General features: G+C 46.8%; 1 protein-coding gene across 7 annotated transcripts in view; it reads left to right on the top strand.

Moving 5' to 3' along the window:
• RALGPS1 (Ral GEF with PH domain and SH3 binding motif 1) overlaps nt 1-14,518 on the top strand; it is a 221,240-nt gene that overhangs the window by 64,657 nt on the left and 142,065 nt on the right. For all 7 annotated transcript variants that reach the window (XR_435916.2, XM_006768548.2, XM_006768544.2 and 4 more), the window contains exon 5: nt 10,676-10,759. Coding sequence is in view for 6 of the 7 variants with exons in the window: in XM_006768548.2 (XP_006768611.1) it covers nt 10,676-10,759 (84 nt within the window). In the remaining variant the exon portion in view is untranslated. The remainder of the gene's footprint in view (nt 1-10,675; nt 10,760-14,518) is intronic.

The raw sequence follows: 14,518 nt of genomic DNA, 5'->3' as shown, positions 1-14,518 counted from the left end.
TCATTGTTACAAATTGAACATAATTAAAACATAGTGATAAATCACAAAAACAATATGTAATTATATATGTGTTTTCCGATGGTCTTAGGTGACCCCTGTGAAAGGGTCGTTCGACCCCCAAAGGGGTCGCGACCCACAGGGTGAGAACCGCTGTGTTAGAGCGTGATGGATAGCTGTGACTGAGCAGAGGAAGTAGGGCAGCACTGGAAGAGGAGTTGAATCCCGGTGCAGTTGTACGAAAGGACTCGTCCATGGGGATGATTCTTTCCCCTCTTGTTCTGCATTTGTTAGGTGTTAGGGTTTGGGACTTTTTCCTGTCACTTTTTGTATTCTGGAATAAATTATTTAGTATAAGAATTAGGTATTCTTTAGAAGTTTGAGAGGACTTGCTGGTAAAATCATATGGTTCCGGAACCTTTGAGTTAACTTTTCCAGTTTCTGATGTGGTGTTTAGCATACTCACCAGACATAGGAAAGTTTGTTTGGCCAAAATCTGGAAAGCAGTACAAAAGATTAGGTCGTTGCCTGCCTCTTCCTATGAAGCAGGTACTTTCAGAAATTTCATGTTGTGTTCCCTGCCGTGTTCAGGGTGACCCTGCAGTATGTGAAGACCAAGATTAAGAAGGACTGAATTGTGCTGAAAAACGTGATTGCCAAATTTCAGTTGCAGTGGAAACAGTGAGCTGCAAATTAGAGATTGCACAAAACCAGAGTTAAAAGATGAGCTATAGGGTTCTCTTAGAACTCCAAGGAGAAACAAAAGGAGACAAACATGGTGAATTGTTTCTAGGAGATGTCATGTGTGCATCATAGGAATTCTACCAAAAGGAGGGATGGGGCAGATGTGAGAAGATGTTGGTAACATAGTAAGGACAGCAGCAGGTTATAAAACCACACATACTGTATGAGCTCAGTTTTTGAGAGTGAGTGTGCACATGTGTGTGTGCCTTGCACTGGGAGTGGGGAGTGGCCACTGTCCAGGGGACAGAGGTGCTCGGTGGCTAAGGCCCCAGACCCCTGACACCAACAGGCCTGCCTGAGTGTGAATCTTGGTTCTCATGTTGACTACATCTGAGGATTTGAGCATATTATGTAACTTTTCCAAGTAAGCTTTGTCTCTTCATCTGTAATATGGGGCAATAATTGTAGTGAGAACTCACTGAACAACAGGTAAATGCATGTAGAACTGTGGACCTTGTGCCTGGCATTCAGTGAGCACTCAGTAAACATTGCTATTGTTGTTGTCATTGCTATTGATCCAAATGTAAACTCTGATTTTCTCTGGGTATTGGGCTAATGGTGATTTAAATTTTCTTCTATGGGCTCTCTGCATTATCCAAATTTTCTGTAATGAACATATACGAGGTCCCTAATAAGAAACCACCCACTAGTGGGTTTTTTCTAAAAAGAGAACATCTGAATGATGTTATTTGGAAAAAACTTTCCCCAGGAATTTGGGGGAAGGGAATTGAGCCTCATCCCCAGTGTGAGAGTGGGAAAGAAGGGGTGGCCCTGTGGGGCTCCTTTCGGGCCTACGAGTGGGAGGGCTGATCTGCCAATGGCTGCTCTCTGTCCTGTTCCTGGGGCCCGTTCTCTACCCCCCTAATGGACGGGAGCCTGTGCTTAGGGGCGCCCTTGGCTGCTGCCCTGCGCTGACAGCTGGTTCTAATTACGCAGAGCTGCACAGCACTAGGGCTGGAAAGGGAATGTTTTGGGAAATTTGCATCATCTTCATGATCCCAAGTCTACATGTTTTCTGAGCAGACAGTAGTTTGGGGATTTGATGAAGTAGTGGTGGCTATAATCGAGTTGCTTTTCTATAGAAACTATGACTCAATGCTGAGAAAGATGAATTACTTCTATTCATTCAGTGATCTCCCCCTCGTCACGCACCCTCACTCTACAGAAGGCGCCATTTGTCCCCGGCGACTCTCCCCTCTTGTGGTTTGTCGAGTCAGGGGTGCTGAGGCCCAATGAAGGCCCCCGTGTTCATGCCTCCCTGGGCCCTGCCTCCTTCCCTTCTCCACACACACAGCCCCTAGCAGGTGTTTATTTCCAATTACTAAAGCGAATGGATCTCACATGATACTCCATGTGTGAGATTCTAGTACAGATGGGTCATAGCACAGCACAAGAGCACTTCATGGGTTTGGGTCTGTCTGCACTCATGTTATCAGAGCAGTAAAACTTACTCAGTGTGAGGCTTTGGGAACTACCTCTTCTCCATCTCTTCCTGTCCTTCTCAGAATAAAATCCAGCCCTTCGCTGTCCTCGGGTCAGGCTTCCCCACCCCTTCCTTTCCCATCACCTCCCTGCCCACCGTCCCCCAGGCTCGTTCTGCTGTAACCACACCAGCCACCCTGTTGTTCTGAGATCCCATGGCCGCCACCCAGGCTCTGTGCACCTGTCCTTCCTTCTGCCTGGAAGCCTCTCCCTGTACTTGTAGAGCTGCTTCACCTCCTTCGTCTCCATGCTAGTGCCCGCCTGCCAGCTAGGCCTGGGGCATCCCCTCCAAACATGCCATTCCTTCGTCCTGTTGATACTTTATTAGGATTTGTCATCTGACTTATTACAAGTTTCTCATCTCTCTCCCTTCCTGTAGGACACAGGCTCCATGAAAGCCACAGCATGTTTTGTTCCTGGCTGTATTTCCTAAAACAGCGGTCGCCAACTGGTGGTCTGTGAGGTCCGAAAGGTTGGCGACCGCTGTCCTAAAACATACGTTAACTTTGATAAAGAAATGAATGCAGACGTGCTTACTGTTGTCCCTTTTTTCTTTCTCATCCTTCTTTATCCTTTCTTCTCACCCTTTCCCCTTCTCTTCCTCTTCCTCCTACTCCTCCTCATCATCATCTAAGAAAGAGGTAAGGATAGCTGCCCATGGACAGCTACTCAGAAGGCTTGGACCTAGAAGTGTCTTTTAGCACCTCAGCCTTAGGGAACAAAGCAGGCCAGTATAGGTGTCTTTGCTGCCTTGAGTTATGCCTGTCTACCCCATAGGACGGACACTGAGCCCCTCGAGGCCCTGGCACATTGCTGTCACTTAGCCCTGCCTTCCCTTCCTCCTTCCTCCCTCTCTTCCTCAATCTCTCCCTCCCTTCATTCTTTCCTTCCTTTCTTACATCCTTCCTCTCTTCCCTTGCCTCCTTTTGCCTTTCTCCTTCCATTTTTCATTACAGCTGGTTTTGTTCCAGGGAGGGTTTATGCAGCTCCTGCCAGGAGCCCTCCAGGATGCTGTCCGGCTCCCCAGTGAGCTGCTGCCTCCTTTGGGCTTCACTTACTTAAAGCCCTAACATCTCTCTGTAGGACAGGCCTGTTTCCTGAAGGTCCAGCTGGTCATGATTTCGCAGGAGTACTCCATCAAAAGGTACAGAAGCTTCTAGTGGGCATGTGAAAACTGTATGTTATTTATAAATGTTGGCACTGACAGGTTATAAGCTGGCAATGACTTTATAAAAAAAATTGTATATTTCTGAGTAATTACTCGACTGTGAAGATTTAATTTTAGAAGGATTACAGTGTGTAATATTGAATTATGTCATCTATTAAAATTTGTTCAAAGTTATCCTGTATATGATAATCAGATAGTACAGAAGATCTTGTGAAAAAAGGCTTGAACCCTTACCCCAACCCCTCTCCAGAGGTGAACTCTTTAAACCAGTTTTTCTTCTACTGGTGACTTTTAGAACTTTATTTGGTGCATGGAAACCTTAATTTGTAGTTTCATCAGCTTCAAACAGCGTTTCACTTCCTACGCTTTCCTTTCCCCCTCCACCTGCCATCTCCATCAGCTGTACTTTCTCATTGTCAGATTAGTTAAATTAACATTTGGACATTCTGCAACTGCAACCAAGTCCATCACACTTTCCCTCAGGTTGACCCTAAAAGTTGAAAACCAACAAGCAGCATTTATTGTTGTTACGGCTATGTAAACATTACCCAGTGCCACAGCTGTGCACATGCTGCTCAGTGCCACTCTGTGCTGTGCCAGGGTTGCACTTCATTCTTTGATGACCCTCGTCATTCAAGGGAGAATGTGCCTCCCATCAGGGACCTACAGATTCTCTTTCCTTTCAATCCAACTGTCTGATATTAGAATATATATAGGTATATAATATTTAAATAGATACAACTATTAAAAAACATTTAAACATATTAAATATGTACTATTTAAGTGCACATAAATTGTTTTTGAATTTATACAACTAGGAATTCTTGTTTTTTGTTATTCTTAGAGATTATACTTGCTTTCTTTCTAGTATCATTTGCCTTTGTCATGTCCTCAAATCTTTCAAACTTTCTATTATATTTTTATTTCTATCAATTTTTTAATCTCATTAATTTTCCCCCTTCAGGGCCCTTTTTGTTCCTTAGTCTTTTTGCTCAGCTATTATTATGGGATTTCCCTTCACGGTTCTATATGCTAGGACTATTTCCTTTCTTTTTCTTTTTTAAAGTCATATTTATGAAGGTTTACTTTTATCCAGTATAATTCACCCTTTTTAGTGAACAGTTTGTTGAGTTTTGATAGATGCATACTCTCACGTAAACCACCACAATCCAGAAAGAGAACGTCTATTGATTTAAAATAACCCTGTGCCCACTGTAGTCAGTTTGCCTCCTGTCCCAAGTCCCTGGAACCAGGGCCTCAATTTTTGCCCCTGTAGTTTTTACTTTTCTCAGAATGTCATATCAATGGAATCATATAATGTTTTTGTGTCTGGTTTCTTTCACTTAGCATAAAGCTTGACATTCATCTGTGCTGATGCACTTTGTCCCTTCTTTACTGCTGAGTAGCATCTGTATATATAAAAGGCTAATATGCAAATTATCCCCTCGGGAGTTCAACCGGGAGGCCAGGAGTTCGATCGCTTGCTATGAGTGTGCTGACCACCAGGGAGCGGCACGGAACAAAGGAAGGCCCTGACCAGCAGCTGGTAGCTGGGGAAGGAAGGCCCCCAGCTGGCAGCCGGAAGCCCCCAATGGGCCCTGATCGCAGGCCAGGCCTAAGGACTCTACCCGTGCAGGAATTTCATGCATTTGGCCTCTAGTTTGATTATATGGCTGTCTCACAGTTTGTTTATCCCTTCACTGACTGATGGGAATCGGGTTGCTTTTAGTTTGGGGAAATTGAGAGTGAAACTGCCGTAAACATGCATATATGTTTTTGTGTGTGGACAAATGTTTGCATTAGCGAGATTGCTGGTCATTTGGTATGTGTATGTTTAATGTTATGAGAAACTGCCAAACTGCTTTCCCATATTGCTGTACCATCTTGCATACCAAGCAGTGACGTTTGAGAGTCCTAAAGCGTTTACTCCTTAGTCAGTCCCCACACCAACCCCAAAACTGGCACGGTCTTTCCCATTGCCTCAGTGGGCCACCTTTCCCTGGGGTGTTTTTAGAACTCCTTTGGCTGAGTGTGGGATTATTCCACCAATTCTGAAGATTGTCCCAGAGGATAGATGGGAGGAATGGGGAGGAACACAGAGGGGGAAGGAAGAGAAAGGTTGTCTCTGAGCAAAATGGGATGTGGTTCTGGCTGCTAGCCTGGTGGTGGTCCCTTTCCTCGAGGTGATGCCTGTTTGGTGTAGGCATGTTGTAGGGATGTGATTTGGAGAAGACCGCAGTCAGAAGTAAGCGCATGCACGGAAGCACCGTGTGTAGGCACCAGCTTCCTATGGCCTGGCAGCCTAGATCCTTTGGGGGGTCTTCAGGGAGGACTTGTCCCACTCCCCAGATCTCCTCTTTCAGGGCCGTTCCTCCTGACCCCAGACATGGTCAGGGTCAGGCCTTTCTCAGGCCACCTCAGGGCATCTGACTCCCAGACACCTCAGAACAAAGCTGGCAGCCTGAGAGGGCGCTCCTGGCAGTGTGGCCAGGGAAGTTTTGCGGGGTGAGCTGAAAGCAGTGTTGACTCTTACTGTCACCAAGGAATGCTTGCCGATGAGGGCGCTGAGACAAAGTTGTTTTTACATCACCAAGGGGTTTTTCCATAGTTTCCTTGTAACAAACATTCTCCTTCGATGTCAGAATGGACATCTAAATGAATCTCACATTGTTGTGTGCTTTTTATGGAGGGCAGCTGGTCAGACACCCTTTTGGTCTGGGCTTGCTGATTTTGAGGTGTTTGTGTGATGCCACGGAAGGTGTGGCCAGCAGGTTGCTGAATATCCTGGGCTGGAGCTCAGGAGAGAAACTTGGGCTGAACAGACGTGCGGTTGAGGCCATGGCGGTAAATGAGGTCTTCCAGAGGGAACCCAGACATAGGAGAATGTAGACGATGAGCATGGACAGATGTTGGTGGGGGTGGGGTACATGTGTCAGAAAAGAAAAAAGTAACTAGAAAATAAGCCTGAGAGTGGGGGGCCTGAGAGGTAAGAAGGCAACCAGAAGAACACATGGCTGAAGGGCAAGGACAGAGTGACAAATATGGCAGAGGGGTTGCCTAGCCAGGACGTTGTCCCTGGGAGAGAAAAGGGCAGTTTCAGCCCAGCCGATGTGGCTCAGTGGTTGAGTATTGACCTATGAAACAGGAGGTCACAGTTGGATTCCAGGCCAGCCCACATGCCTGGGTTGTGTGCTCGATCTCCAGTGTGGGGTGTGCAGGAGGCAGCTGATCAGTGATTCTCTCTTGTCATTGATGTTTCTATCTCTCTCTTCCTTTCTGAAATAAAAAAATATGTATTTTTTTAAAAGAAAAAGAAAACAAAAGGGCCATTTCAGTGGAGAAAGGTGGAGAGGGAAGCCAGTTGAAACAGTGAGAACCAAGGAGAAGAAAGAGCTAGCAGGAGCGGGAGGAGACTGGAGGTCTAGAACATCAACATCAACACCATTATTATTAATGGGAGAGGCTTATGCACATTAGAGTGCTAGTGGGAAGAGGAAGTTGGGGAGGAAGAGGAAATTGGGGAGGAAGAGGGTGGAGATACTGGAACAAAAGAGGGTATCAGGTCCTCTGAGCGAGGGGCAGGGATGGGACCTAGAGCCCAGGAGGAGGGTGGATCCTGCAGGCAAGGGGCCACCCTTTCCCGGAAGCCAGAGGAGGGTACATTTGTAGGTTTAGTGGTAGAAAGTTTCCTTCTAACATGTTTTCTCTCCCTGACGAACCGGGGAACATTCACCTCACAGAGAGACCCCAGAGAAGCTGGCAAAGGATTGTGCAGGCTCTTCCTCTCCTTCCACATCCAGCTGACCTCAGCAGGGGACAGAGTCAGAGTTAGGACAGGGCGGCTGAGTGGCTCCTCAGGACCCTACCAGCATCAGCCCACACCCTGTCTCCTTTCTAGAACCAGCCCTGTCTTCTCTGGTCAACTCGAACTTAATTACACTCGAATCCGTTCCATAGCATGGACCTTTTTTAGGCATTAGTGACTGGAAGAGCATTGTTCTATTACCTCACATTTTCCAAACCCACTTCACACAGATGGAATCTCTTGTAATCCTATAAGGCCAAACACAGAAGAGGAGCAGGGCCAAGGAGGTGGGGCTCAGGGCCTGTTTTAGTAGATAGAATAGCCTTATTTCTTTTGACATCGTGATAAATCTTTCTGCGCTGCGTTTGGGAGATTTCAGCCCTGAGGAACGCGTTCATTCAACAAATGCTGCTCGGCATCTGCTGTGAGCCAGGCCTTGCTCTCCATGTTGCCTCTCTGTCAGCCTCTCTCTTGGTCTGTGGAGGCGGTGTCACCATCCCTGCTTCATCAGCCAGGAAACTGATGCGAGAGAGCTGAACTTACCTTCGGTCGCCCAGGAATAAGTGGCAGGGCTGGGATTTGGGGTGAGGTCCTTGGTTGGCTCTAAGTCCTTTGATCCTTCTATTTTATCAAGGAAGCTCTTCAACAGTGTTTTACTCTGTTGGGGTTTTAATTCTAAATATTACGGATCTTCCAGTGCCAAAGCTTGCTTAGGGAATTGTCAAAACCCAAGAACTACACATACGGTTTTTGAGTCACGGTCTTAGAAATGTTCAAATCAAATAAATTCAGGGCAGATGTATTAACTGTGTGCTTTGGTTCCTGCCTGCATGACATCAGCAAAATGAAAGAGAAATAATAGGTTTTTAAATAGTTCAAGACAGCAACAGAGTGTGATGTGGGAGAAGCCGAGGGTGTTTGGGGTTAGAGCTGATTCTGACGGCGCATGACCGGGGAAAAGGTGGGGAGATAACCTTTATCACACATCACGTACTGCGTGCTCTGGGTGTATTAATCTTATCTAATTGTCAAGATGAACTTCACAGATAGAGTACTACACCCATTTTAAGATGAGAAAATTGAGGTTCTGAGAAGATAAGCATCATGTAGGACCCGCGTCTTTCTTTTTTCTTTTTAGTAATTTTATTTTTATTTACTTATTTTCCTCGCCCTCTTACCCCATTGATTTTTAGAGAGAGTAGAAGGGAGGGGGAGAGGCATAGAGAGAGAAACATCAATGTGAGAGAGACACATCGATTGGTTGCCTTCCGCACATGCCCTGACCAGGGCCAGGGATTGAGCCTGCAACCAAGGTATGTGCCCTTGACTGCATCTGAATCAAACCTGGGACCCCAGTCCACAGGCTGATGCTCTAGCCACTGAGCCGAACCAGCTAGGGCTGAGCCTGGTCTTTCTAAGGGGAAGATCCACATTGCTCCCTTTCAGGATGCCTTCCTAAGTTACTTACAGCGTGGTGTAAGATTGGGGACTCAAATGTACACACACACACAACACACGTGTATAATTTTGGCTATTTATCAAAGAAGTCTGAAAAAAATAAAATAAAAGGAGCAACTATTGGCCAGAAATTAGGCAACAACCATGCCTCAGTCCTTGAACACCAGTTTTATGAATTCACTTCTCTATCTGATTATAACCCATACCTTTCCGGGACTGGCTTTGGGAGTCACAGGGGAGAAAGGCTCTTGTCCTCACAATTAAACATTGAAAGGGCAATAATATACATTTGCAAAACGATTAAAATAGGTGAAAAGAAGTAAATATAAAATAGGGTGGGAGAAGTAAATATAACTCAGGTAGGCCAAATATACATTTCAGATAAAGGAGAATCATGGTACACAGGTCATTTATTATTATTTTTAATCCTCATCCAAGGTATATGTTTATTGATTTGAGAGATAGGTAGACAGACAGACATTGATGTGACTGGAACATCAATTGGTTGCTTCCCATAGGTGCCCCAGCCAGGGATCGAACCCACAAGCTGTTTGGTGTAAGAGATTATGCTCCAACTAACAGCCACCCAGCCAGGCTACACAGGTATTCATATGCAATTTTGAAAGACAGTAGAGTCAAATTATCTTTTCAAGAGGACGAATGATACTGAGGCCCTTAACCTTTTTGTTAAAATGGTTGTGCTGACAATTAGGTAACATGGGAAGTGCCTCTCCAGTGCTGGCGTGTGTGTGGGGTGGTTCTTGATAAATGGCAACATTGGTTAATGTCATTGTCATTACTGTTATTTAGGGTGTGAAGGACTTGGCAGAGTCAGGGATGGTTGTGTTTCCTCATGTGGGTGACCGGGAGGGCGATGATGCCATTTACAGAAAGAGGTGGCCAGGAAGAGGAGCTGTTTTAGCTTCTGGCTGGTTCTCAGTCGTTCTCAAGGCCAGGTCATTCATCTGGTGTCCAGAGCTGTCCATTGCCTTCAGCTAGGCTGTGGTTTAAAGTTGGGTCCTGAGATGCATTGGAAGGGCGCGGCACTTTAGGCATAACTGTCCTGCTGCCCTCTCTGGCTTTCTAGCAGACTCTGATCTGTGTCTATTCCAGTTGGTGGACAGCTGGCTCTCACTAAAGATCTTATAAAAGTTCCAGGTGTGTGGTAAAATAATGTTATTAATGATACTGAGGCCTGATATGAACTAAAAGGAGGTCTTGCCACTTAGGGGTAGAGAACTTTAGAATCTACCCCTTTCCCCATTCTCTGCCAGGGCTCCACAGGCACCAGCTGAGAATGCTAGGCATTTGAATAGGGGCTTTTCCTTGGTCCTTTTATACAATCCCCTTAGATTGCTCCTGTTATCTCCCTTGGATCAGAACCAGCCTCATGGAAAGGTAAATTTTAGGTAGTTTGATCGAATTATAATGCTAAGCCTGCTGAAAAAGAAGAGACAAGGCCCCTGAAAGAGATATTAAAGGGAACCTCTCCTCTGTCCCCTTTTGGTTATATGATGGATGGGAGGCTCCAGCTTCAGGTAGGAATCAAGGTAATCCCAGAAGCTTCCCTGGTTGCAGTGGGCTTGGGTCAGGTTTTCCTTGATCCCAGGAATAGAGGATGTCATGTAGCTGATGAAACCTGAGATTCTCCATCCAGATTTAAATTTTGAGTTTGCCTTTGGGGGAATGAGTCCTACTAGTTAAAACGTTATGTCCTCTCTCAGACAATTTGAGTCAAGAAGGGATTTCTGGTCCCAGAGAAGCTGGTGGAGTAGCAGTGGTGAGGTTGAGTATTTTGACAGAAGTCCTGGGGAATAGGGCTGTAGAGAAAGCATCCCCCTTCTCATCTCTAGGGTCCCAGGAAGCGCCTCCTCCCAGCCTTCCTCTCAAGAGGCAGAGGATCTTCCCACTCTGGTGAGGATAGCTCTTCCCCACCTCCATATCCGCGTTCCAATCAGGTGCCCCTGCTGTGTTTGCATCCCAGTTAGAACCACTGTTGAAATGGACTCTTTGCTTCCTAGGAACTAGCCAGCTGTGGATGGAGTAAGAAGGAGAAACATAGTCTCGCCCCAAACGTTGTGGCCTTTACCCGGAGGTTTAACCAGGTAAGCAACCCCTTGCATGTGCCTGTCCAATAGCCATCAGGACAGTTGCCACCTGTAGACTGGGGAGCCCTGCTGGGGTTCAATTCCAAACACTTGGTCCCAGGTCCAGGCCCCTCTTCCGGAACCCCCACTTTCATCCATCCTTGGGCCATCACAGTCCTCTTTTCTCACAGCAGGTGGAACTGAACACATCTTTTCTGTGTTTAAATCACTTCAGTGGCTTCCAGTTCCACATAAGCTAAGGTTCAAGCACCTTAATTGCCCTGCAAGGTCCTGCATGGTGGATCTGGCTATGTCCACCCGCCAGCCTCATCTCTTGCCCCTCCCCCTACTCTGTGGGCTTTGGCCACCCTGGCCTTCCTTTCCTTTCCCAATGCATCATACCTCTCTCCCGTCAGGCTTCCATGCATGCTGTCTTCTCAGCTCAGAATTCTTCCTCAGCCTGAACGGCATTTCCTGGGGAGTCTTCCATGAACCCCAGCCTGTATAAGGTCTCCCCGTCATGCATTCCCTCACTGTACCTGTGCTTCTCCACATGGCCCTCACTCACCTGTCCTCATTTTGTGTGACTCTCCAGTCTCCAGCTTCCTTCCCCGTCTGTGGGCTCCATGAGGGCAGGACCTCTGCCTGCCTTGTTCATCACTGCGTCCCCCACCTTTTGCCCAAGGTCAGCATAGAATAGACCCTCAGTAAATACATGTGGAATGACTGAATGAGGTGCTCAGGAAGCATTCCTTGAAGTGAATTTCTTTGAATTCCTGATGGCCTGCTCACTGGCCTCATACATCCTACTACAAACTGACTAGGTCCAGCCAGAACCTTTGTTCCGTGTTTGAAGATGTGTATCCCTACTTACTAAGTGATGGTGGGGACTTGGGCCTGCTGAGGGGGTGGGCTTCTGATTGCTGTCAGATCTCCCAGGACACGGTCATCAGTAGGAAGCACCCTGCAAGACCCCTTTGGGTAGATCAAGCCCTTAAATGGTGCTGTTGACAGTTGTTCTTATTTTCTGCTTGTTTTACTGGTTTCCAATGAGGACAGTGGCTTAGAGGTTGCATGGTGTGCATGACTGGATCTCTGGGTGATGGGCCTGGGTTCCCTCTGGCGCTTTCCTCCAGCTGGGTGTTCCGTCTTGGAAATGCCGGGTCCTGTGCATCACATTACCCAGCCCCCTCTAGACCTCCCCATTCTGGGCTGCCACCCCGAGTACAGCAGGAGCCTCAGAGAGGCACCAGCTCGAGTCCTCAGAGCAAGGCTGCGTTAGCATGACTTGTTTTATGAGACAATGGGAACTAAGGAGGGTCTGACGGCGGTAGGGAGTGCACACCGTTTGTTTTGAAAAGGAAGTTCTAAAGTCTTTTGTTTCTTTTTTCTTTGTTTTCAAAATCTTTTCCTTTTCAACTGAGCTTAGTCTTTTAAGAAAACACACCAAAAACCAGATGTGCACACACTATCAGGGGATTCATAGTTTCTTAGCAAAACTGTCTGACTCAGAGCCAGCGCTGTCCCACCTCCGACCAGCCGCCGAGCTCCCGGAGGCCACTGGGGGCTCTGATGTAATCTGCTCAGCACAGGAGGCCAGGTCAGCGTGGCCAAGGCAGCGTGGCTCCTCCTGTGAACAATGGCATCATGTCCAGATCAGACCAATACAGCAAACCAGAGCAAAGCCATGCTTTCCCGAACGGTACCTGAGAGAGGGTCTTCCTGCGGCCTGTCAGCTCCTCAGAGCAGCTGCTCCTGGACATACTCTGGTAGCTCCGGTTTGAACACTGGCCGGTGGCCAGGTCTGGTCAGCCACTGGGCTGCTTTCCCTGAGATAAACTGATTGGCATTCCTTCCTAGCAGACTTCCATATGCGAGAACAAGCTTCCCCATCGGACTCCAGACAAAGGAAAGCAGTCACTTACCTTTCTGAGCCCCAGTTCCCTTATCTGTAAGTGAGAACAGTAATAGTACTCACCTTGCACGGTTGTTATGAAAGTGAAACGAAAAAGCCCCTCGGGGGAAGGAGAGAGCTGACTGGAAATATAGAAAGACTCTTGGGCAGAGACGATGGCCCAGATGAAACGGAGATTGTGACTTTTAAAGTGGTTCCAGTGCACAAGGGTAGATGGTTTTCTGAAGTTGTACTTTGCAGCCTGGGAGTAGTGGCGTAGGAGGGCAAATGCTTGGATCCAGCCACAGGTCAGGGTTAGCAAAGCAGAGTTTTTGAAGGAGTAAGGGCAAGGGAACTTAAAGTGCTGACTAAGGGCTGAAGTGACAAATGATAGAGGAGCAGTCTGCTCAGAGGAAAGGGCTGCTGGGGACTGCAGGTGTGGTGAAAAGGAAGGACAGGCACAGTGGGGGCTCTGGGATAAAGGAAGGTTGAAAGGTTGTAGTCTGCCGAAACCGGTTTGGCTCAGTGGATAGAGCGTCAGCCTGTGGACTGAAAGGTCCCAGGTTCGATTCCGGTCGGGGGCATGTGCCTGGGTTGCGGGCACATCCCCAGTGGGAGATGTGCAGGAGGCAGCTGATCGATGTTTCTCTCCCATCGATGTTTCTAGCTCTCTATCTCTCTCCCTTCCTCTCTGTAAAAAATCAATAAAATATATTTTTTAAAAAACAAAACAAACAAAAAAAAAGAAAGAAAGAAAGAAAGGTTGTAGCCCAAGACTGGAATTTAAAGTTTCTGGTGCAGAGCAGTTCTGGGTGATTATGAGGAGGAGGTGACTGAAGTGGTAGGTGGGGTAAGAGTTGCTGAAGTGGCCAATCAACCTTGAGGCCACAGTCATGCACAGTGATATTAAAGTTGCCCAAGGAAGAAGGCAGAGTTTGGTATGGAGAGGAAGACAGTGATCCGGAACCTGATCTGTTTACCATTTCTATAGCTTCACCCTTTTCAGATGTCAAAGTGGGTGGGATCATATATAAAGAGCCCTTTCAGACTGGCTCTTTCATTGAGCAATATGTATTTAAGATTCATCCATGTCTTTATATGGCTTGATGTCTTAATTTTTTTATGAATATGATTCCATTGTATGGACATACCAGCTTATCTACCCGTTCACCTACTGAATGATATCTTATTTACTTCCAGTTTTCTATAATTAGGAACAAAACTGCTGTAAACAAATGCATGTCTGTCTGTCTGTCTGTCTGTCTCTCCCTGTGTGTGGTCACAAAATTTCAAATACGCTTGGTAAATACCTAGGAGTACAATCACTGGATTGTGTCTGTACCATTTTTCATTCCCTCCAGCAATGAATGTAAGTTTGTGTTGCTTCAGATCCTTGCCAGCAATTAGTATTGTCAGGGTTTTAAATTTTTATTTATTTATTTTAGCCATTCTAATGGTGTGTGGTGATCTCACTTTCCTTTGCTTTATCCAGCCACTCCTGGGTGCCTCGCGTGAAGAGCAGGGGGACTGTCACACAGGAGTGGCATGTCAACATTACAGTGGCCAGAGGGTGAGGGGAAAGAAAGCATGTTACATAAGGACCAAGTGAAGGATCTAGGATTGAGAAGACTCAGGGAGGAGATAATCAGGGTTTTTTCAAGTAACTGAGGGGTTCCTCTGGGGAAGCTGACTAAGCATAACCTATAGGGCCCATCAGTAAGTGTAGGAACCAGAGGATGGGAGTGGGGAGGCAGTGCCTTACCCTCATACAAGGTAGGTAGTTCCCTGCCTATGAGAGCCCAGGCAGAGACCAGACAGGGCTTTATCACAGTGACTATAGAACATCATGGGGCGGAGGGTGGAGGGTGCGGAGGTTGAGGGAA

Source organism: Myotis davidii, unplaced genomic scaffold (assembly GCF_000327345.1).
Source record: "Myotis davidii unplaced genomic scaffold, ASM32734v1 scaffold142, whole genome shotgun sequence".
NCBI lineage: Eukaryota > Metazoa > Chordata > Mammalia > Chiroptera > Vespertilionidae > Myotis > Myotis davidii.
The sequence above is the reverse complement of the archived record's forward strand: the minus strand, read 5'-3'. Positions and strand labels throughout refer to the sequence as shown.